The following is a 23,634-nucleotide window of genomic DNA, read 5'->3' as shown; positions in this document are numbered from 1 at the left end:
TTTTTTTTTTTACAACAATCGATGATGGTTGTCATGGTCACTATGACTGAAACTAGCTTTATAATTCCAGATTTATTAACTGAATTTAAATTCCACCAGCTGAGGTGGTGGGATTTGAACCTGTATCCCCCCAGAGCATTAGCCTGAAGACCTCGGGATTACCAGTCCATTGGCAATACTGCCACTCCACTGTCTTCCTCTTCACCGACAGCCACATAATTATCGAACTAGTTGCTGGTCAGTGGCCAGAGGCTGGAATTGGAGCCAATTTCTCCTCCACCCCCCACCCCCACCACCCCCCCCAACCCCCCCCAGGTCTCTAACCCAACTCCGAACAATTATGCGGGGTGGAAGGAGGGTAAATGGGGGATCAGACTGGCGCGCGCCCCATCCTGCTGTGCACGTAGGCAGGGCCGAGGCGCCGTCCCACGGGGTGATTTGAGGGGCCCTCACGTTCCCGGTGGAATTGGAATCCGAGCTTTGGTCTCCCCGCGTCCTTCCGGACCAGAGCAGCGCCGGAAATCTCTGCCGGAATCTTCCTAACCGGTCGGTATAACTTCGGCGAGCTGGATCTTGGCCGATGTTACGATGGCCTTTTTTGGGGGGGGGTGGGGGTGGGTGGGCATCCTTGCCAACGGAGTCATCGTGGGCACAGAAGGTGGGATGAAGCCCAAAATAAATTTAAAAATTAAGAAAAAACTCTCGCACAGCGAGCGGTTAGGGTCTGGAATGCGTTGACTGGAAGGGGTGGTGGAGGCAGGTTCAGTTGAGGCATTCCAGAGGGGGTTAGATGATTATCTAAATGGAAACAATGGGCAGGGTTACGGGGGACAAGGCAGGAGATCGGTACCAAGTTTAAAATGCTGAGGGAGCCGGGGCAGCCACGATGGGCCGAATGGCTGCTTCCTGTGCTGTTGGCTTCTGTGAAGCTCACTTCCTGGACCTGACCCCCTGAGGATCCTGAGGAATTCCAGTTGTGCCGTGTCCGAGAATCCTGATCCGTGAAGGATCCGGGCCTTACGCACTGTTAAGCTTAACTCTGCTGTCATTGAAGGAGGCAGAGAAAGGGTAAGGGTGTCATTGTCCTCACGGGGCTCCCGAAATGGGCTCCCCGGGACCCCAGGACTGATATCGGCCGGGCTCCTGGTATCCTTCCGATCTTTACCTTTCGAGATCCCTTACTGGCCGTGGAGACTCTTAACCTGGGAATCACCCTCTGCCGCGTCCCCCGAATTAGCCTGTTACCTCCCACCATTTAGGATGGGGCAGAGGCTTGGAAGACAGGGTAATTGGAATAGATATGTTCGTCCTTGTGTGGCTCACTTTCGTGGGAGGCTTCAAAGAAGAGATCGATGGGTTTTCAATGAGCAAGGTCAAGGAGAGATATGCGGTTAACGTGGTTGAGGTGCAGATCAGCCATTATCTAACAGGATGGGGCAAAGGTTCGAGAAGCTGAATTACTGACTCCTATTTTCCTCAATCCCTGATTTACATCCCTTTTGGTCCCTCTCAGTGGCACTGTGCCATGCAGCAACCCAGCTGGTACTGAGGCCTCGGGCACATTCACCAGCTTCAGTTATACGGGGCAATGGTCCTTTTAGATACTCCCCCATCCCACAGGGAAACACTGGGTTCTCTCTCATCCCCGTCCCAGTGCACAGTTGATGCTACATATTCAGCATCTGGAAAAATACAAACGCAAATCAAGTGCCCCAATGAAACCGAGACGAGGGCCTTATGCCCGATGTTGCATGCACAGCATACAGGGAATAAAGACCAGAGCAGCTCAGAGGCTGGGACTTCTGTGGAGAGTAGCCCGCCTCCTGACCTCCCGGAGCCTGTCCACCATCCACAAGGGGCAAGTCAGGAGTGTGATGGAATACTCCCCGCTCGCCTGGATGGGTGCAGCTCCCACAACACTCCACAGAAGCTCCACAATAGAAAGGAGGCCACCTGATTGGCCTGCAAGTTCCCTCCCCAAATCACTCACCATCCTGACTTGGAAATATATTGGCCGTTCCTTCAGTGTCGCTGGGTCAAAATCCTGGAACTCCCTCCCCAACAGCGCCATGGGTGTGCCCACACCACACGGACTGCAGCCATTCAAGAAGTCGGCTGACCACCACCTTCTGAAGGGCAATTAGGGGTGGGTAACAAATGCTGGCCTAGCCAGTGATGACCCCATCCTGAATACAGTTCTGGTGTAAACGCATGGCTCCTATGTGCTAAGCCCTTGGTTAATAAGAGAAAGTATCCCATATACCTTCTGAGCCAGCTTATCTACCCAAACCTGTACATTCAGGTGTCCATGCACTCGGTCCCTCTGTTCCTCTACATGTTTCAGTGGACGTGTCCCTTCGTCTTGTATGCCCTGCCCAAATGCATCACCCCGACCCCGCCCCCCCACAGTGAAGTGTGAGGTCATGCACTTTGGTAGGAAGAATAGAGGCATAGACTGCTTTCTAAATGGGGAGAGAATTCAGAAATCTGGAGTGCAAAGGGACTTGGGAGCCCTAGTCCAGGATTCTCTTAAGGTTAACTTGCAGGTTGACGCGGTAGTTAGGAAGGCAAATGCAATGTTGGCATTTATTTCGAGAGGACTAGAATATAAAAGCAGGGATGTGCTGCTGAGGCTTTATAAGGCTCTGGTCAGACCACATTTAGAATATTGTGAGCAATTTTGGGACCCGTATCTCAGGAAGGATGTGCTGGCCCTTGAGAGGGTCCAGAGGAGGTTCACGAGAATGATCCCAGGAATGAAAGGCTTAACATATGAGGAATGTTTGAGGACTCTGGGTCTATACTCGATGGAGTTTAGAAGGATGAGGGGGGATCTGATTGAAACTTACAGAATACTAAAAGGCCTGGATAGAGTGGACGTGGGGAAGATGTTTCCATTAGTAGGAGAGACTAGGACCCCAGGGCACAGCCTCAGAGTAAAGGGAAGACCTTTTAGAACAGAGATGAGGAGAAACTTCTTTAGCCAGAGAGTGGTGAATCTATGGAATTCATTGCCACAGAAGGCTGTGAAGGCCAGGTCATTGAGCGTATTTAAGACCGAGATAGATAGGTTCTTGATTGGTAAGGGGATCAAAGGTTACGGGGAGAAGGCGGGAGAATGGGGTTGAGAAACTTATCAGCCATGATTGAATGGCGGAGCAGACTCGATGGGCCAAATGGCCTAATTACTGCTCCTATGTCTTATGGTCTAAGTGGTTACCCACTCTGATTCCCATCGACCAATTTTTCTTAGGCTGCTTGATGCCACACTTAGTCAAATGCTACCTCGATGTCACTCCCACCTCACCATTGCAGTGGTCGTTACCATGGTGGAAAGAGGGAGTTTATCACTGGGATAAAGCTGTGCATCAGATGTTTAATAAAATACAGGTAGAGGTTAGGCATCTAGGAGGGATCTTACTTCGGGATGACACCATGGAGAGGACTCGTACGGTTCGAATACTTCTTCCAGTTCTCATAGACAGACAGGTCTTGGTGTCCAGGAACTGTGACCTAGTAACCAAGAAGCATAATCAGTAAAGGCCCAGTCACGGTTTTAGCAAAAGGTGATGCATCACCATCCTGACTTGGAAATATAATCGGCCGTTCCTTCACTGTCGCTGAGTCAAAATCCTGGAACGCCCTCCCTAACAGCGCTGTGGGTGTACCTACACCACAGGGACTGCAGCAGTTCAGGAAGGTGGCTCACCCCCACCTTCACAAGGGGCAATTAGGGATGGGCAACAAATGCTGGGCCCGGCCAGCGAAGCCAGCATTCCATCAATGAATAAGCAAAAAAAATCAGGAATGCAGCAACATTCATTACATTGCAGGATCTCAAGCCCAAGTCTAAGGTCGTGGTTTACTGGGCAGCAGTGATCCCTATGCTTCGGAGACTTGGGAAACCTACAACAGGTACCTCAAAGCGCTGGAGAAGTACCACCAGCGGGGTCTTCACAAGACCCGGTGACATGAAAGGTGGTCCAACAGCAGGGCCCTCTTCCAAGCCAACACGCCCAGCATCGAGGCGCTCTTCACTCAGAGCCAGCTCCGCTGTGTGAGACAGGTCACTCGTACGCCTGAGACCAGACTCCCAAAGGAACTGCTCTACCCGGAACGCGGTGGCGGCAGGAGACTCCCAGGAGGACAGTGGGGACGCTTTGAGGGATGTCCTCTGAGCATCTCGGAAGAGGTCAAAGGTGAAACGTCCCCATCGGTCGACTCATGGCTGCCTCGGGCTCGTTACCGAACAAAACGGAAGGGGCTCACCCGGGAAGGCAGCGAACACCCCGAGAGGCTCCGTCGGGAACGTGCAGAGGTTGGAGTCGGGGCATCGGAGGGAGAGGGCGCAAGGACCTCCAAACAACCCGTCGACCCAACCCTTCAGGCACCACCTGTCCCAACACGTGGCAGAGTCTGCAAATCGCACACCGGACGTATCAGCTGTCCCAGAACCCATTGAGCCGGAGCGGAGGTGGGAATCGGATGCTCCTTACCTGCTGGGCTGCATCGAACACCACACTCTGCACCGCCGGTGATCCATTAGCCCTCAAGGTGGCATTGGCTGTAAGCGTCAGCGAGAGAAAGAACCATCAATAAATAAAAAAAACCCCCCCTCCCCATCAATCAGGCTGGCAACTTCGCCCCCGCTGGTAGGCGGATGGCCAAAACTACCAGGAAAGGCTGAACAGGCCCAGGCTCTCTCCTCTGGAAAAGGGAAGGCCGAAGGCGTGACCTGATGGCGGTCTGTAAAATTGTGAAAGGCTTGCGATAGAGTAAACACGGAGAGGGCGAGGCCAGGAGTAGGAGGGGGTGGGGTGGGGGGTGCCATCAACGTAAAACAGCGACTGAGCAACCCAGCTGGGAATCCGGGGGAAGCCTCTTTGCCCAGTGAGCGGTGAGAATGTGGAGCTCATCGCGGCGAATGGCAGGGGCACGTTTAAGGGGGGGAGCTGGATAACCACGAGGGGGAACAGAATAGGAGGATACGTTGATGGGGGTGAGATGAGGAGAGGGTGGGAGGAGGCTCCCACCTGGACGGGGGTGGGGGGGGAGGTGCGTGAGTGCTGGAATTCACCTGTCGGGCCGAACGGCCTGCTCCTGGGCTTTTAGTGGGGTGGTCGCGGGCACCGCCCTGTGGGAAGGGGAAAGGGGTGAAATTAAAGAGGCAGGCACCTGTGAGATTGCAGATGCAGCTGCTGACCAGGATTCGGTGACGGGTGTGGGGGAAATGTGCGGGGTGAGAGGGGCAGTAGCTGTGCCTTCACTGTCACATACAAAAGAGGAAAAAAATTAAATGTGGGACTTTGAAGATTCAGACGGAGAAATTCCCTCTCGGAAATCCACCCTTGCCTCTCCCAGGAACCAGCTCCAAGCACAGGCAAGAATCCTAACCTCAACTCTCGGTCCATATTACCCTGTGGCACCATGGCTGAAACAGAACTGTATACTGCCCTCTGGAGAGAGAAGAGAGGAGAGAGAGAGAGAGAGAGGTAAATTGGGATAGTGTATGTGAGGTGAGAGAGGGGTGGCGTCTGAGAAAGAGATACAGAGATGGGGGCAATATGTGTGAGAGAGAATCAGAGAGAGGCAACGTGTGAGAGTCAGAGGTAGAGGCAAAGAGGAAGAGATGGAGGCAAGGTTTGCAAGAGAAAGCGAGTCAGAGACGTATGTGGAGTGAAAGTGAGGGTCAGAGAAAAAAAAGACCATGGGGACAATGGGGGAGATGACAGGCAGACAAAATTTAGATATAGGAATAGAAAGAGAGAGAGACACACACACAAGGAGAGAAAGAGAGAGAGAGAAAAGGAGAGAGAGACAAAGAGAGAGAGACCAAGGAGAGGGAGAGAGGAAAGCGACAAGGAGAAAGAGAGAGAGAGGAGCAGGGAGAGAGTGACAAGGAGAAAAAGAGAGACAAGGAGGGAGAGAGAGAGACAGAGAGAGACACATACACAAGGAGAGAGAGAGATAAGGAGAGAGACACAAGGAGAGAGAAAGACAATGAGAGAGAGAGAGAGACAAGGAGAGAGAGAGAGAATGAGACAGAGAGACAAGGAGAGAGCAAAACATGAAGTTAGAAAAAGTGGAGAAAAGCAACTGAGGGAGCAAGACACATGCTTAGAGAGAGAGAGAGAGAGAAAGGGAAAGAAAGTGGCAGGAAGAGAGAAGGAGAGAAAATGCCAAGATAGGTAGCAAGACAGCTAGTGGGAGAATGTGTGTGAGAGAGAAAAGCAGAGAAATGGGAAGTAAAAAACAGGAGACAGAGAGAGAGAGAGGCAGAGACAGAGATGCGACAGTGAAGGTGAGAGTGACAGCGAGCGCAAGCGAGAGACAGGCAGGCCGAACAAGCGACAGCACATGAGAGGGAAGGTGCAACAGCAGGATAGTGCCATTGAGGGACAGCGAGGTGGGGAGCAAGAGAAAGAGAGAGACGGACAGAGAGAGATAGACTGACTGAGGGGGAGAGATTGAGTGAGGGAGAGAGACTGAGGGAGAGAGACTGACTGAGGGGGAGAGATTGACTGAGGGAGGAGACTGACTGACTGAGGGAGAGAGACTGACTGAGGGAAAGAGAGGCTGACTGAGGGAGGGACTGACTGAGGGAGATAGACTGACTGAGGGAGAGAGATTGAGTGAGGGAGAGAGACTGACTGAGGGAGGGACTGACTGAGGGAGAGAGACTGACTGAGGGAGGGACTGACTGAGGGAGAGAGACTGACTGAGGGAGGGACTGACTGAGGGAGGGACTGACTGAGGGAGGGACTGACTGAGGGAGATAGACCGAGGGAGACAGACTGACTGAGGGAGAGAGACTGACTGAGGGAGACAGACTGACTGAGGGAGACAGACTGACTGAGGGAGACAGACTGACCGAGGGAGATAGACTGACCGAGGGAGATAGACTGTATGAGGGAGAGAGACTGACTATTGGAGGGACTGACTGAGGGAGGTAGTCCATAGGCCCCCTAATAGTAGCTATACTGTAGGACAGAGAATAAATCAGGAGATAATGAAGGCATGTAAAAATGGCACTACATTAATCATGGGTGACGATCATGTAGATCGGGAAAATCAAATTGGCAGAGGTAGCTACGAGCAAGAATTCAAAGAGTGTATTTGGGACACTTTCCTAGAACAATATGTTGTGGATCCAACCAGGGATCAGGCTATTTTGGATCTGGTAATGTGTAATGAGGCAGGTTTAATAAATGATCTCAGAGTAAAAGATCCCCTAGGAAACAGTGACCATAACATGGTGGAATTTAGCACTCAGTTTGAGAGTGAGAAACTTGGGTCAGAAACAAATGTGCTAAACTTAAATAAGGGTAATTACAAAGGAATGAGGGCAGAGTTGGCTGGAGGGGACTGGGAAAGGAGTTTAGCAGAAAAGACAGTTGATGAACAATGACAGACATTTAAGAAAATAGTTCATGACTCACAACAAAGATATATCCCAGTGAGGAAGAAGGATTCTAGGAAAGGGATAAACCAGCCATGGTTAACCAAGGAAGTTAAGGATAAGATCAAATTGAAGGAAAAAACATACAATGTGGCAAAGATTAGTGGTAAGTCAGAGAATTGGGAAAGTTTTAAAAACCAACAAGAGGTGACCAAAAAAAATAATGAGGGAGAAAATAAACTTTGAGGGTAAACTAGCAAGTAAAAAAAAGACACTAAGAGCTTCTTTAAGTATATAAAAAGGAAGAGAGAGACCAAAGTGAACATTGGTCCCTTAGGGAATGAGGCTGGGGAAATAATAATGGGGAACCAGGAAATGGCAGAGGAGTTGAATAAACACTTTGCTTCAGTCTTCACGGTAGAAAACACTAAGAGCATTCCAAAAATTCTAAATAATCACGGGGCAAAAGTGGAGGGGAAATAAATACAAAAACTATCACCAGAGAAAAAGTACTGGTGAAACTAATGAGGCTAAAGGCCGATAAGCCCCCTGGACCCGATGGGTTGCATCCTAGGGTATTAAAGGAAGTAGCTACAGAGATAGTGGATGCGCTGGTAGTAATCTTCCAAAAATCCTTAGATTCTGGAAAAGTCCCAGAAGATTGGAAAACTGCCAATGTAACATCCTTATTCAAAAAGGGAGGGAGACAAAAACAGGTAACTATAGGCCAGTTAGCTTAACATCTGTCACTGGGAAAATGTTAGAGTCTATTATAAAGGATGTAATAGCAGAGCATTTAGAAATTCATAATGTAATCACGCAGAGTCAGCATGTCCTCATGAAGGGGAAATCATACCTGGCAAATTTATTAGAATTCTTTGAGGAGGTAACAAGCAGGATAGATAAAAGGGAACCAGTAGATGTAATATATTTGGATTTCCAAAAGGTGTTCGATAAGGTACTGCATGTAAGGCTACTTAATAAGAGCCCATGGTGTTGGGGGTAGTATATTAGCATGGATAGAGGATTGGCTAACTAATAGAAGACAGAGAGTTGGGATAAGGGGGGCATTTTCAGGATGGCAACCTGTAACTAGTGGAGTGCCACAGGGATCAGTGCTGGGGCCACAGTTATTTACAATATGTATTAATGACTTGGATGAGGGAAGTGAATGTAAGTTTGCAGATGACACAAAAATAGGTGGGGAGGCAAGTGCTGAGGATGACACAAAGAGTCTACAGAGAGATATAGACAGGTTAAGTGAGTGGACAAAAACTTGGCAGATGGAATATAATGTGGGAAAATGTGAGGTTATGCATTTTGGCAGGAAGAATAGAGGAGCTGAATATTATTTAAATGGAGAAAGGCTGCAGAAAGCTGCAACACAGCTTTCTTTTTGGGGTCCTCGTGCATGAATCACAAAAAGCTAACATACGAGTTCAGCGGGTAATAGGGAAGGCAAATGGGATGTTGGCCTTTATTTCAAAGGGAGTGGAGTATAAAAATAGGGAAGTCTTGCTAAAACTATACAAGGCACTAGTTAGACCACACCTAGAATACTGTGAACAATTTTGGTCCCCTTATCTAAGGAAAGATATACTGGCATTGGAGGCAGACCAGAGAAGGTTCACTTGGTTGATCCCGGGGATGGAGGGATTTTCTTATGAGGAGAGGTTGAGTAATTTGGGACTGCACTCATTGGAGTTTAGAAGAATGAGAGGCAACCTTGTTGAAACATATAAGATTCTTAGGGGGCTTGACAGGGTAGATGCTGAGAGGTTGTTTCCCCTTGTGGGAGAGTCTAGGACCAGAGGGCATAATCTCAGAGTAAGGGGGCGCCCATTTAAAACAGAGATGAGGAGGAATTTCTTCTCTCAGACGGTAGTCAATCTGTGGAATTCTTTACTGGGTCATGGAGTATATTCAAGGCGGAGGTAGACAGATTTTTAATCAGTAAGGGAATCAAGGGTTATGGGGCAAAGGCAGGAAAGTGGAGTTGAAGATTGTCGGATCAGCCATGATCTCATTGAATGGCAGACCAGACTCGATGGGCCGAATGGCCTACTCCTGCTCCTATGTGTATCATTTTATGGGACTGACTGACGGAGAGAGACCGACTGAGGGAGGGACTGACTGAGGGAAGCAGAGAGACAGAGGGATCACTGAGACTAGCATGATATTTCTTACCAAAAACAGCGATATCCACATTGATATATCCCACAGTTCTCTCAATCAGCTTCTTGTAATACTCCTGGATAAGGGAGAGAACACAACAGGAAATTTGGTCAATAGGTCCACTCCAAATGGGTCCAACCCCAAATGTCTGGACCCCAAAGGGCCCTGGCCCCAAACGGGTGCCGACCCTGAACGGACCCCTCTCCAAATGTGCCCCGGCCCCAAATGTCCCCGACCCCAAATGGGGTCCCAACCCTGAACGTCCCTGACCCCAAACAGGACCCCACCCCCAAACAGGACCCCACCCCAAACAGGCCCCGACCCCAAAAGGGCCTCTACTCCAAAAGGGCCCCAGCCCCAAATGAGCCCCCATTCCACATGTGTCCCGACCCCAAATGTCCCCGACACCAAACAGGCCCGATCCCAAACAGGCCTGATCCCAAACGGGCCCGATCCCAAACAGGCCCGATCCCAAACAAGCCCGATCCCAAACAAGCCCGATCCCAAACAAACCCGACCCCAAACAAGCCCGACCCCAAACAGGCCCGATCCCAAACAGGCACGACCCCAAACAGGCCCGATCCCAAACAGGCACGACCCCAAACAGGCCCTGACCCCAAACGGGCCCTGACCCCAAACGGGCAGTGCCAGCTCCGACTCAGTGGGTAGCTTTTTGAACGAGTAGGTTGAAGTCCCACTCCAGGGACTTGAGTATATAACCTAGGCTGACAATCTTTGTGAGGTACTGAGGGAGTGCTGCATTGTCAGAGGTGCTGTTCATTCAGATGAGATGTTAAATCGAAGCCCCGTCTGTCCTCTCAGGTGGGCATAAAAGATCCCACGGCCAATCTTGGAAGAAGAGCGGGGGCAGGGGCTGGTGGGGGAGTTCTCCCTGGTTTCCTGGGGCCAATATTCATCCCTTGACCAACATCGGTAAAAAGCAGATGATTTGGCCATTATCGCATTGCCGCTCGTGGGAGCTTGCTGTGCGCAAATTGGCTGCTGCGTTTCCCACGTGACGACAGGGACTACACTTCAGAAGCGACTTTATGGGTGTGGAGCACCTCACACCATCCTGGGGTCATGAAAGGCGCTAGAGAAATGTGGAGATGTGCTTGCAAAAATAATGGGACGGATGCGCCAAGAGGAGGTGCGATGGGAGTTTACCATCCGCGCGAAGTTATGCCCCTCCCCTGCCCTGCGGATCCCAATTCGCACGGTGTACACCCAGGGGTGAGCCAGACACTGCTGGGTGGTCAGGATGCCTCAGGACGCCAACTGGGAGGGGGAAATTACGAAATAGTTCCAAATGGCCATATCCCCACGGGTGGCTTCTGACTGTGGGTGTTCTGTACACCGGGAGATTGCGTTCACCGTGCTGTAACGTGCGGCCTACGCACGTGGGACTGCACGGAGGTTAAAACAACAAGGCTCCTTTATTCCAGCGACATCAAAACCGTATAACCTGTCAAGGGAGAGCGTAACTCCAAGAAACAACTATTTACGGAGAACGTTCACCGCCAATGCTCTAGGTCTCTGTCCCCCTTGGGGTCTTGGCTCCACAGCACAGCCCTCGCTGGGCATGTTCAGGCTTGCCCTGCTGCCCAGCTCTTGGCTGCAATCCTGATTTTCCTCCCTACCCCCACCCCGCCCATCTCTTTCCATGAGGTTTCTCAGACTCAGAGATGCTGCCAGTCAGCCTGACTAGGCCCCAATTCCCCTTCCTGGCTCTTCACCCTCAGTGGGTTCCAAGCTGCCCCCTAGGCCGCTGGCAAAGCCCTGGCTTTTTTCCTGGCTGCGTCCTCCCTGGCCTCCCTCGGCACCCGGTTCCCCCCTCCTCCGCTGGTTGAAGGCTTTGCTCAGTGTCCCCACAGGGGCCGACCAGTTCCCCTGTCCTGGTCCTCTCCTTCCACCGTTGCCACCTGCTGCCCGAGTCCCCGCAGTGTTACCTCAGTCCACTCTGTGGAGCCGATCAGACCGAACTCCTCCGCCCCCCAGCTGCCGAAAATGATGGAACGCCGTGGCCGCCATTTTCCTACAACAACAACTTGGGATTAGATATTAAGGAGCCAAGCAGGAGCCAATTATCAAACAAAAATTCGACACCGGGTCACGTAAGTCAGGCATCAGGACAGATGACCAAGTCCTTGGCTGTGGAGGGTGGGTTTTAATGAGCGTCTTTAAAGGAGGAGAGAGAGGGGCGGAGGGGTTTAGGGAGGGAATTCCAAGGAGCTGAAGGACACACGGCCGCAACGGCGGAGGAATTAAAATCGGGGGATGCTCAAGAGGCCAGAATTGGAGCAGCGCAGAGGATCTTGGAGGGATGTAGGGCCGCAGTAGATTACAGAGATAGCGGTGGGGGGAAGAGGCCATGAAGGGATTTGAAAACAAGGGTGAGAATGTTAAAATTGAGATGTTGCTGGAGCTGGAGCAGGCGTATAGGTCAAGGGGTACAGCGGGTGATGGGGGGTTGGGACTTGGTGCGAGTTATAACTCAGGGCAGCAGAGCTTTGCGATGAGCTGCAGGTTACTGATGGTGGAAGATGGGGAAGCCAACCAGCCCAGCGTCGGCATAGCCAAGCTGAACAAGGCAGGGAAGTGGGACTGGGTAGAACGCTCTTTCAGGGAGCCAGTGCAGACTCAATGGGCCAATTGGCCTCCTTCTGCACTGTAAAGATTCTGTGGTCCAGGGAGGCCCGGAGGGCGAGGGGGATGGGTGTCTCCGTCGCACCAGAACACAAATAAAAGTCAAAACTGTCAAAATGGTGGCGGGGAAGATGAAGTGGGGGTGAGGATCAGCGCAAAGTAATCTTCAGCAAACAGGTGAGGCATCTTTCTGTCGTGGCTTTGGCCCACAGGCCTACTTTCCAAAATGGAGGCTGTGCCTCTCTGCGCTCTCGGGGGGCAAAGGGCGTTGTCTTGGTTACAGAAATGAGGGGGCTAAGTTTAGTGTGGGAAACAGTGGTGGAGTGGTAATGGTCACTGGACTGGTCACCCAGGAGCCCAGGCTAATACTCTGGGGGTGGGGTCATGTGTTCAAATCCCACCACAGCAGTTAACAAATCTGGAATATAAAGCCAGTCTCAGTTATGGTGACCATGAAACTATCATCAATTGTTGTAAAAGCCCATCTTGGTTTCAAAACTAATGTCCTTTAGGGAAGGAAAGGCCCTGTCATACATCCCACCTAACATTGATTGCAACGGAGAGTATGTCCCAGTGAACTGGTTAGTGTTTAGGGTCCATGGTGGTTAGAGAGAGTTTCAAAAAAATGTTATTAGGAGATCAACTAAGGGTTCGTATCGTGAGACTTTGGAACTCAGTTTCCCAGGGAGCGTTAGAGGCAGGGTCACTAAATATTTTTAAGGCAGAGGTAGATAGATTCTTGACTAACAAGTGAGTCAAAGGTTATTGGAGGGGTAGGTGGGAATGTAGAGTTGAGGCCACAATCAGATCAGCCATGATCTGATTGAATAGCGGAGCAGGCTCGAGGGGCTGAATGGGCCACCCCCAACTCCAAATTCATAGGCATGTTCGTAAGGGTGATTTGACTCAAAGTTTGGATTGTATTGGCTTGCCTGGTCTCAGGGGATGTATATGTACCATCCCCATTGGTACCACCCCACCCAGGTAGAACATCACCTAATGGCTGGGTGCTGCCTGTCATTCCCCACTCGTGGCACGTTCAACATCACCAAAATCCCACCGGGCGAGGTTGGAGTGAGCCTCTCTCTCTCTCTCTCACTGTGCCAAACCCTCCCACCTCGGTCAGAAGGTGCGGGGTGGAGGGGGGGAGGTGGGAAAGGGGGGGGGGGTTGTGTTGGGCGCGGGTTCAAGCCCCACTCTGGACAGTGCCAGCTCCGGCTCAGAATCCCTGGTTGGCACCACCAGCAGGACCTTCACATCCGGTGTCCGTGGGTGGGCCCCTTGTCTTCATTGCAGGTTGTCAGGGCCTGTAAAAAGTCTCCTGACCCCACCCCATCCCCACCAACACCTACACCACCACCCAACCCCACCCCTCCCAAACACCACCCCCCTCCCCCAGCGGCTGGTACAGAGGTGGTTATGGCTACAGGAGAGTATTTGTCAGACTGGTAGTTTGCCAGGCTGCAAAGTCTTATGAATCCAGGGAGAACAAGGGGTGAGTGTCGGTCATAACCGTATCCTGATCTGTTGGACCCACAACACAAGGTTTAACACATCAAACACACGAATTCAGCCTTTCTGACTAACTTAATCCTTCAAAAGGATTGCTGGTATTGGAAAATGAATATTCAGCTGACACCTTCCTCCCATGGTTGCTGCAGGCCAGAAATGGAAACCGGGGCCTTGCAGTTAGGCCGGGTTTAGTTTTAAAGCAGCCCTCCCCAGGGGTCAAAGGTCAGTGTGCATGGTGACAGGGGCAGACCCCATTCTGCCGCTCACTCACCTTCCTTCACCATCTTGCCCAGGACCCTGCTGATTTCCAGCATGACGGCAGTGCCACTACTGGGGTCGATGGCCCCGTGTACCCAGCTGTCGCGGTGATTGCCATAGATAACGTAGCGATCTGGAACGAGAGGAAACCGTAGAGCAAGGGTGCAAGAGACACGACGTCAACCTGGGCCAGTCACGTGGTCCCGTGCCGATGGAGGGAGAAGTCACATGGGCCAGTAGTGACGGTACGGGGCACTGCCAGAGGAGCAGTACTGAGGGAGTGCTGCACTGTCGGAGGGTCAGTGCTGAGGGAGTGCTGCACTGTCGGAGGGTCAGTACTGAGGGAGTGCTGCACTGTCGGAGGGTCAGTACTGAGGGAGTGCTGCACTGTCGGAGGGTCAGTACTGAGGGAGTGCGGCACTGTCGGAGGGTCAGTACTGAGGGAGTGCGGCACTGTCGGAGGGTCAGTACTGAGGGAGTGCTGCACTGTCGGAGGGTCAGTACTGAGGGAGTGCTGCACTGTCGGAGGGTCAGTACTGAGGGAGTGCTGCACTGTCAGAGGGTCAGTACTGAGGGAGTGCTGCACTGTCGGAGGGTCCGTACTGAGGGAGCGCTGCACTGTCAGAGGGTCTGTACTGAGGGAGTGCTGCCCACTTAAGGCCCTCACCCGCTGCCCCTGGTATCAAACAGGCACTCAAGGGTCTTGACATCGGAAAATAACTGGGGTGGGAATGTGGGGGGTGTCTTGATGTGAACCAGGCCACATCTGTTCTTTGAAACCCTCCACCACCAGCGCCCCCCCCACCCCCGTCCCCCCCCACCACACCAGCTGGCAAACCCACCTCCCCATGACACTCATCCCGCCCTCACTAATTTGTGCCTGGGTCCCTCGGTGACCCTCGGGCCTCTCCCCGGGTGCAGTACTGGCAGCAGCCACTGCCTCCAGTGGCGCTGCTGGCCAGGGAGAGCTGCCTGCCTCTGATTGGCCAGCAGCTCTCGGCGGACGGGGTTTCCGCCCCCCTCAGGGTCCTAAATCCTGGAGAAGGCCCGGAGCTGGCCAGTTAAGTGCCTGATGGACACTTAATTCCATTAGGCCTTTCCCAACATCGATGTGGCGGGGCTCCTGCTGGTCCTCCAACTGGTGGGCGCTAAGATTAAATTCCGCCCATTGTGTTCTAAGTGGTTTTATCTCTCCCGGTCGTGATTCACTTTGTACTTCAACCTTCCCTTCCGCTGTCTCCAGCAGCCTTGCCCATGCATTTCTCTTCCTTAACCCCCTCTACCTTCCTAATGCCCCTTCCCTGGGACAATGCCCCTCTCAGCCCAGCTAGGTGCCCATGCTCTCCGGGACCGACACACACACACACCCACCTGGTTCCACGCTCCCACGGATAATCCCGATCACGTTGTCCGATGGTTTGATCTCCATTTTGTTGTGCACGCTGACTGTCACGTGACTGTGAAAAGCAACACGCGTTTCATTTCACAGAATGGGTACAACACGGAAGGAGGCCATTCGGCCCGTCATTTCCATTCCGGCCCACTGCTGGAGTAACTCTCCTAATCTCCTTTCCCTTGCCCATTTCCCTGAAGCCCTGCAAAACTTTTCTCTTCAGAAACTGAACTGGACCAGCCTTATAAACACTGTGGCTATAAGAGCAGAGGTCAGAGGCTGGGAATCCTGCGGAGAGTAACTCACCTCCTGACTCCCCCAAAGCCTGTCCACCATCTACAAGGCACAAGTCAGGAGTGTGATGGAATACTCCCCACTTGCCTGGATGAGTGCAGCTCCCACAACACTCAAGGAGCTTGATACTGTCCAGGACAAAGCTGCCCACTTGATTGTCACCACATCCACAAACATTCACTCCCTCCACCACCGACGCACAGTAGCAGCAGTGTGTGTACCATCTACAAGACGCACTGCAGCAACTCACCAAGGCTCCTTCGACAGCACCTTCCAAACCCACGACCACAACCTTCTGGAAGGACAAAGGCAGCAGACACATGGAAACCCCACCACTTGGAAGTTCCCCTCTATTCACCATCCTGACTTGGAAATATATCGGCGATCTTTCGCTGTCGCTGGGTCAAAATCCTGGAACTCCCTCCCTAACAACAGCTTGGATGTACCTACACCACATGGACTGCAGCGGTTCAAGAAGGCAGCTTGCAGTTCACCACCATCACCTTCTCAAGGGCAATTAGAGATGGGCAATAAATGCTGGCCCAGCCAGCGAAGCCCACATCCCGTGAAAGAATAAAAACATAGATAATTATCCAATCCCGGTTTTGAAACCCACAATTGAACCTGCTTCCACCACACTCTCAGGCAGTGCATTTTTCTATGCATGACCTAGACCTCTGGCTTGTTGAACAAGTAATATTTATTGCTGGGCTGAATAGCTCAGTCTGCTGTTTAACATCTGACTAGCAGGCCACACCGAAGAAGCTCTGGCCCAGATTGGACACCTGGCTCCACCTACAATGCTTCTGTTGGAAACCCTATACCATTTCTTACAAGACTGATTCATCTCTCTTGTGCCTATCTCATCATGTGAAGTCAACACCATTGGAAAAGTGAATTATACAGCATCAGTTTTTAACCTGCCGACCTCCATGAAGGAATTCCTCATTGGACTTTGATTCTGGACTCTGGAACACACATGAAACAATATTTCTTTTCTCTGTGGTCTCTGTACTGTAAATCTTTCTTTTCTCTATCCCTCTCTTTGCTATCTGAAGGCGAGTGGGATATTGCGTTCCCTCTTTTTGCGTCTTGAGTGTGTGCAAATAAACTAACCCTTTGAGTTCGTCCTATCTGGAGTTTGCTATGGGGTTATTCATAGAAGATGGGATCACACTAAAACCAAGCGGTTGGGAAATACGCCACCTCTTATAAAGAGGGAAGCAAATCAAAAACACCTTTCTGTTTATGGGTGGGTGGTGAGAGGACAAATATGTACTGTTTAAATTTAACCCCCTCCTGCCCGTAACAATAAGGTTCAACATAACCTTCTTGGGTTGGTGCTCTATGCCGCTATTTATAAACCCCAGGATACTTTATTATCTGCTTCCTCAAGCTGTCTTCAATGACTTATGCACATATACACACAGGTCCCTCTGCTCCTGAACCCCCTTTAGAATTGAACCCTTTATTTTATATTGTCTCTCCACATACTTCCTAACAAAATGAATCACTTCTCTGCATTAAATTTCATCTGTCACTTGTCTGCCCATTCCACCAGCCTGTTTATGTCCTCCCGAAGTCTGACTCTATCTTCCTCACAGTTCACAATACTTCCAAGGTTTGTGTCACCTGCACAACAATTAACCCAAGAGTTTCTTCAATCAATGGTCAGATCTTTGACCATTTGCTCTGTATCACACCAGAGTGCTCCTCAACTCTTTACCAGAGGAGCAGCTGTAAGTCATGGATGCCTTAAGGGTCAACTTGGCTCAGTCAGGGTCTCTCTCTCTCTCTCGCATCAATCCTCATCCCAAGTCAGAAGGTCGTACGTCCAGGTCCACTCGAGAGACTTGAGCCCACAATTCAGGCCAAAGCTCCACATGTCATTACTGAGGGGGTGCTGCACTGTCAGAGATATCGTTCAGAGGAGGTGTTAATCCAAGGCCCTATCTGCCCTCTCAGGTGGATGCAGAAGATCTCACTGCCACTCGGAAGACTAGCGGACTTCTCTCGTGTTCTGAAGGCAATATTTATCCTTCAGTCAACTGGGGTTGAGATTTGAAGTCTCCATTTGATGGTTAAGGGTCACAGGCACTAGATGGACTAGAGACGGTCAGTCATGCCATGCTTATGGTGAGCCTGAGATTAGTTCAGGCCAACCCTGCCTCACTGAGCCTTCAACATTCACCCAAACATTAGCAAACCCATCGATCCCTGTGCCAACGGGAGACAAGCTAACCTGTCTGCAAAGGAGCTCTCGTTGTGAAATCCAGGTCCCAGGCGGTATGTGCAGCCAAGGCCTCCCTGCCAGCCTTCAGGAGCCTTATCTCCAGTCAAACCACTGAAAGAGATGGAAAAGCATTCAGCGTGAGGCACAGCTTTGGATTGGCCAACTGAGCTGTGCTGTCAGGGGTTGGCCAATTGTCTCAATGATGCCATCCAGAGTCAACCAATCATCTTCCCTTTAAAATGAAACCAGGGTCAAGGGGTTAGGAGTCACAGAGGACGAGACATTCACTGTGGCTGAAGAACCTTACCCCGTAATCTTCCTCATGGGTCCCCCACTCTCTAACCTTCCCCTCTCGTTCCCCTCTCTAATCTTGCTCACTTGTCCTCCCTCCAACTTTCCTCACTTGTCACCCCCTCTCTAATCATCCTCTCTTGTCTACCTTCTCTAATCTTCCTCCCTTATCCCCCTCTCTAACCTTCCTCACTTGTCTGTCCTCTCTAACCTTCCTCTCTTGTCCCCATCTCTAACCTTCCTCCCTTGTCCCCCCTTTCTAACCTTCCTCCTTGACCAACATCTCTAACCTTCCTCACTTGTCCCCCATCTAACCTTCACCTCTTGTCCCCCCTCTCTAACCTTCCACTCCAGAATGCTCCTTTCTAACCTTCCCTCAATCCCTCCTAACCTTCGCCCCAATCCCCCCTCTCTAACTGTCCCGCCAATCTCCCCTCTCTAACTGTCCCCCCAACCCCTCCTAACCTTCCCCCCAACCCCCCCTAACCTTCCCCCCAACCCCTCCTAGCCTTTGCCTCAATCCCCCCTCTCTAACTTTCCCCCCCAATCCTCCCTCTCCAATCTTCCCCCCAATCCCCCCTCTCTAACCTTCCCCATCATCCCCTCAAACCCCTCTAACCTTTGGCCCAATTCCCCTCTCTAACCGTCCCCTCAATCTTTCTCTCTAACCTTCCCCTCAATCTTCCTCTCTAACCGTCCCCCCAATCCCCCTCTCTAACCGTCCCCTCAATCTTCCTCTCTAACCTTCCCCTCAATCTTCCTCTCTAACCTCCCCCCAATCCCCTCTTGCTAACCTCCCCCCCAATCCTCTCTCTCTAACCTTCCCTCCAATCCCCCTCTCTAGCCTCCCTCCAATCCCCCTCTCTAGCCTCCCTCCAATCCCTCTCTCTAGCCTCCCCCCAATTCCCTCTCTCTAACCTTCCCTCCAATCCCCCTCTCTAACCTTCCCCTCAATCCCCCTCTCTAGCCTCCCTCCAATCCCCCACTCTCTAACCTTACCCCATCCCACCTTTCTAACCTTCCCCTCAATCCCCTCTCTCTAACCTTCCCCTCAATCCCCCTCTCTAACCTCCTCTGACTGTCTCTCTCTCTCTCTTACTGCTCAGGTCTTACAGAACCAGTTTGAGCAGTGGTGGGGTGTGGGGAAGTTCGACTCCCAGTGTTGCTGGGTAGCCGGGAATGGTTGAACAATCTAGTGAGGGTCAAGCGGATGGTCTCAGTGTGCAGAGGCCGAGATAGGCCCACAGTGCAGCTAATCGCCTCAGCTCTCTGTCAACTTTAGATACTTCAGTGCTTTCCAATCAGCGTGTTGCCTTCAGTTCTGGCTGAGAAATTGCGAGCCGCTTGAGATGGATACTTACCATATGAGTTGACGGGCATCTTCAAACCCAATAGGCTGCGCTGGAATGGGTGATAAACCTTTGATGTTGGATACAGCCTGCCTAAAGGTATAACCTGTAAGCAATTGAACAGAATAACATGTGAGTACGGCGTTGAGACTGGTTTATGGGTGAGCTCCTGAGTTTAGTTTAGCCCTCAGAGAAGGACTCTATCAAACCGGGCCGTAACCAGTTGCGTTAACAGCTACACGCTGAGATTAGGCTACTGGTGATAAACACTGAGCAGGCCCTGAGGAGAGGCCCCTGGGACCAGACTCGGAGGAAAGGCCCCTGGGACCAGGCCCTGAGGAGAGGTCCTGAGAAGAGGTGAGACCAGGCCCTGAGGAGAGGCCCCTGGGACCAGGCCCTGAGAAGAAGCCCTGAGAAGAGGCCCTGGGAAGAGGTGAGACCAGGCCCTGAACAGAGGCCCTGAGATTGGCCACTGGATGAGATCCTGAGATTAGCCCCCTGGGGCGAGGCCTTGAGTCTGGGACTAGGCCCTGAGCTCTGGCCCTGGATCTAGGCCCCGAGCAGGGGTCCTGGGTCTAAGCCTGGAGTTGTGGCCCTGGGCCTGGGCCCTGAGCTGAGGCCCTGGGTCTTTGCCCTGAGCAGAGGCCCTGGACAGAGGCTCTGAGATTAGCCTCTGAGGCGAAGCCCTGAGCTGTGGCCAGGCAGGAGGAGGGAGACTGGGAGCAGTAGGGTCCGTCTGTACCTTTGGCAGGGTAATAAGGTGTCAGCTGGTCCCCAAAATTGCTCTTGTAGGAGCCACGCTCGACCCCAGAGGGGGGCAGGTACCAGGAGTGAGGGTAGGTCTCATTCTTGTCGCTCAATTTTCCATCATTGATATCAGCCGGATCGGTGTAGACAATGACGCCAGACACCCCGAATCTTGCTCCGTTTATACCCTGCCGATCAAACCAAATGCATCATTCATAAACGCACTTCATTCAAAACATTTTACCGTCAAAAGCATCGGGGTGGGGGTGGGGGGTGATTTCTTGTCCCGATAAGAGGGAGCAGGCTACAACTTCCCATCCCACTTTGCTTTCTGTTAGTGGTAGCTTTAGGAGGGGGGGGGTTCCAGATCTAGACGGAATGGTGGCTGATCTTGAGACGGTTGGTTAGGGGCTCAGAGGGAGGTGTTCCTGCTCCTCCTGTCCCACAACGAGCACTGAAAAGGAACTTATATTTTCAATGCCGGAGGTCTTGCCTCCCTTTAGCTGCCGGTTTTCCCTAGGCCCTGGGAAACCGGGCAGGCTCAGGGCTAAAAGCTGGTAGACAGGGGAAATCCAACACTGTGCAACTTTATTATCATACTTAAAAGGCCCTTCTGCCTCCTGGGAGCTGATTGGTTGCTTGCTCCGCACTGTCCCGCTTTCGTTTAAACTGAAATTTTCACATCCCGCGCCGGTCCCAGGCGGCCTGTTTCCGGTGGGTTAAAACTGTCTCCTCTCCCAAAGCCGCAGCCCGCCTTCCTTTTGAGTAGTCTCAATACGCTGGCGTTCCCAGTGACAGCCTCTGAGTCACCCAGCAATAGATCAGGAAAGAGGGGTCAATGTTCACTGCCTGGGGGGTGGGCTGAGGACACCTGAGGACGGCCTACCTCAGGAAGGGGCAGGAAACACGATGAGGGCGGAACCAGATCGGTTCCTACTGACAGTGGATGGGTGGTGGCAATGGCGCGCGTTCTAGTGTGCCACTCTTAGCATTCAGTTTCAGCTCAGCTGTCTGGGCAGGAGTTAGCAAGGGCCAAATACAAAACAGGAGGAGGAGGAATGGCCATTTGATTATCAAACCCCATGCCTCTAGTCTACTAACGCTCCCGCTGAAGCCCATTCCTCTCGTCCCCTAAATCCCATCAAAACCCATTCCTCTAATCCCCTAACTCCCATCAAATCCCATTCCTCTAATCCCCTAACTCCCATCAAAACCCATTCCTCTAATCCCCTAACTGCCAGCAAAATCCATCCCTCTAATCCCCTAACTCCCGTCAAAACCCATCCCTCTAATCCCCTAACTCCCATTAAAACCTATCCCTTTAATCGCCTAACTCCCATCAAAACCCATTCCTCTAATCCCCTAACTCCCATCAAAACCCATTCCTCTAATCCCCTAACTCCCATCAAAACCCATTCCCCTAATCCCCTAACTCCCATCAAAACCCATCCTTCTAATCCCCTAACTCCCATCAAAACCCATCACTCTAATCCCCTAACTCCCATCAAAACCCATCCCTCTAATCCCCTAACTCCCATTAAAACCCATCCCTCTAATCCCCTAACTCCCCATCAAAACCCATTCCTCTAATCCCCTAACTCCCATCAAAACCCATCCCTCTAATCCCCTAACTCCCATCAAAACCCATCGCTCTAATCCGCCATCTCCCATCAAATCCCTTCGCTCTAATCCCCTAACTACGATCAAAACCTATCCCTATAATCCCGTAACTCCCATCAAAATGCATCACTCTAATCCCCTAACTCCCATCAAAACCTATCCCTTTAATCCCCTAACTCCCATCAAAACCCATTCCTCTAATCCCCTAACTCCCATCAAAACCTATCCCTTTAATCCCCTAACTCTCATCAAAACCCATTGCTCTAATCCCCTAACTCTCATCAAAACCCATCCCTCTAATCCCCTAACTCCCATTAAAACCTATCCCTTTAATTGCCTAACTCCCATCAAAACCCATTCCTCTAATCCCCTAACTCCCATCAAAACCCATTCCTCTAATCCCCTAACTCCCATCAAAACCCATTCCCCTAATCCCCTAACTCCCATCAAAACCCATCCTTCTAATCCCCTAACTCCCATTAAAACCCATCCCTCTAATCCCCTAACTCCCATCAAAGCCCATCCCTCTAATCCCCTAACTCCCATCAAAGCCCATCACTCTAATCCCCTAACTCCCATCAAAACCCATCCCTCTAATCCCCTAACACCCATCAAAACCCATCGCTCTAATCCGCCATCTCCCATCAAATCCCTTCGCTCTAATCCCCTAACTACGATCAAAACCTATCCCTATAATCCCCTAACTCCCATCAAAACCCATTCCTCTAATCCCCTAACTGCCAGCAAAATCCATCCCTCTAATCCCCTAACTCCCGTCAAAACCCATCCCTCTAATCCCCTAACTCCCATTAAAACCTATCCCTTTAATCGCCTAACTCCCATCAAAACCCATTCCTCTAATCCCCTAACTCCCATCAAAACCCATTCCTCTAATCCCCTAACTCCCATCAAAACCCATTCCCCTAATCCCCTAACTCCCATCAAAACCCATCCTTCTAATCCCCTAACTCCCATCAAAACCCATCACTCTAATCCCCTAACTCCCATCAAAACCCATCCCTCTAATCCCCTAACTCCCATTAAAACCCATCCCTCTAATCCCCTAACTCCCCATCAAAACCCATCGCTCTAATCCCCTAACTCCCATCAAAACCCATCCCTCTAATCCCCTAACTCCCATCAAAACCCATCGCTCTAATCCGCCATCTCCCATCAAATCCCATCGCTCTAATCCCCTAACTACGATCAAAACCTATCCCTATAATCCCGTAACTCCCATCAAAATGCATCACTCTAATCCCCTAACTCCCATCAAAACCTATCCCTTTAATCCCCTAACTCCCATCAAAACCCATTCCTCTAATCCTCTAACTCCCATCAAAACCTATCCCTTTAATCCCCTAACTCTCATCAAAACCCATTGCTCTAATCCCCTAACTCTCATCAAAACCCATCCCTCTAATCCCCTAACTCCCATTAAAACCTATCCCTTTAATCGCCTAACTCCCATCAAAACCCATTCCTCTAATCCCCTAACTCCCATCAAAACCCATTCCTCTAATCCCCTAACTCCCATCAAAACCCATCCCTCTAATCCCCTAACTCCCATTAAAACCCATCCCTCTAATCCCCTAACTCCCCATCAAAACCCATCGCTCTAATCCCCTAACTCCCATCAAAACCCATCCCTCTAATCCCCTAACTCCCATCAAAACCCATCGCTCTAATCCGCCATCTCCCATCAAATCCCATCGCT

At 51.3% G+C, this 23,634-nt stretch overlaps 1 protein-coding gene across 4 annotated transcripts in view; it reads right to left on the bottom strand.

Annotated features, from left to right (window-relative positions):
• naaladl1 (N-acetylated alpha-linked acidic dipeptidase like 1) overlaps positions 1-23,634 on the bottom strand; it is a 105,081-nt gene that overhangs the window by 14,580 nt on the left and 66,867 nt on the right. For all 4 annotated transcript variants that reach the window (XM_078532912.1, XM_078532915.1, XM_078532913.1 and 1 more), the window contains 9 exons: positions 20,293-20,485; positions 19,563-19,656; positions 17,920-18,021; positions 15,362-15,447; positions 14,004-14,123; positions 11,524-11,609; positions 9,587-9,650; positions 4,497-4,564; positions 3,422-3,513 (listed from right to left, as the gene is read on the bottom strand). In XM_078532912.1, coding sequence (XP_078389038.1) covers positions 3,422-3,513; positions 4,497-4,564; positions 9,587-9,650; positions 11,524-11,609; positions 14,004-14,123; positions 15,362-15,447; positions 17,920-18,021; positions 19,563-19,656; positions 20,293-20,485 — 905 coding nt within the window. The remainder of the gene's footprint in view (positions 1-3,421; positions 3,514-4,496; positions 4,565-9,586; positions 9,651-11,523; positions 11,610-14,003; positions 14,124-15,361; positions 15,448-17,919; positions 18,022-19,562; positions 19,657-20,292; positions 20,486-23,634) is intronic.

Source organism: Cetorhinus maximus, chromosome 31, assembly GCF_964194155.1.
Source record: "Cetorhinus maximus chromosome 31, sCetMax3.hap1.1, whole genome shotgun sequence".
NCBI lineage: Eukaryota > Metazoa > Chordata > Chondrichthyes > Lamniformes > Cetorhinidae > Cetorhinus > Cetorhinus maximus.
This window is presented reverse-complemented; position numbering and strand designations above follow the sequence as displayed.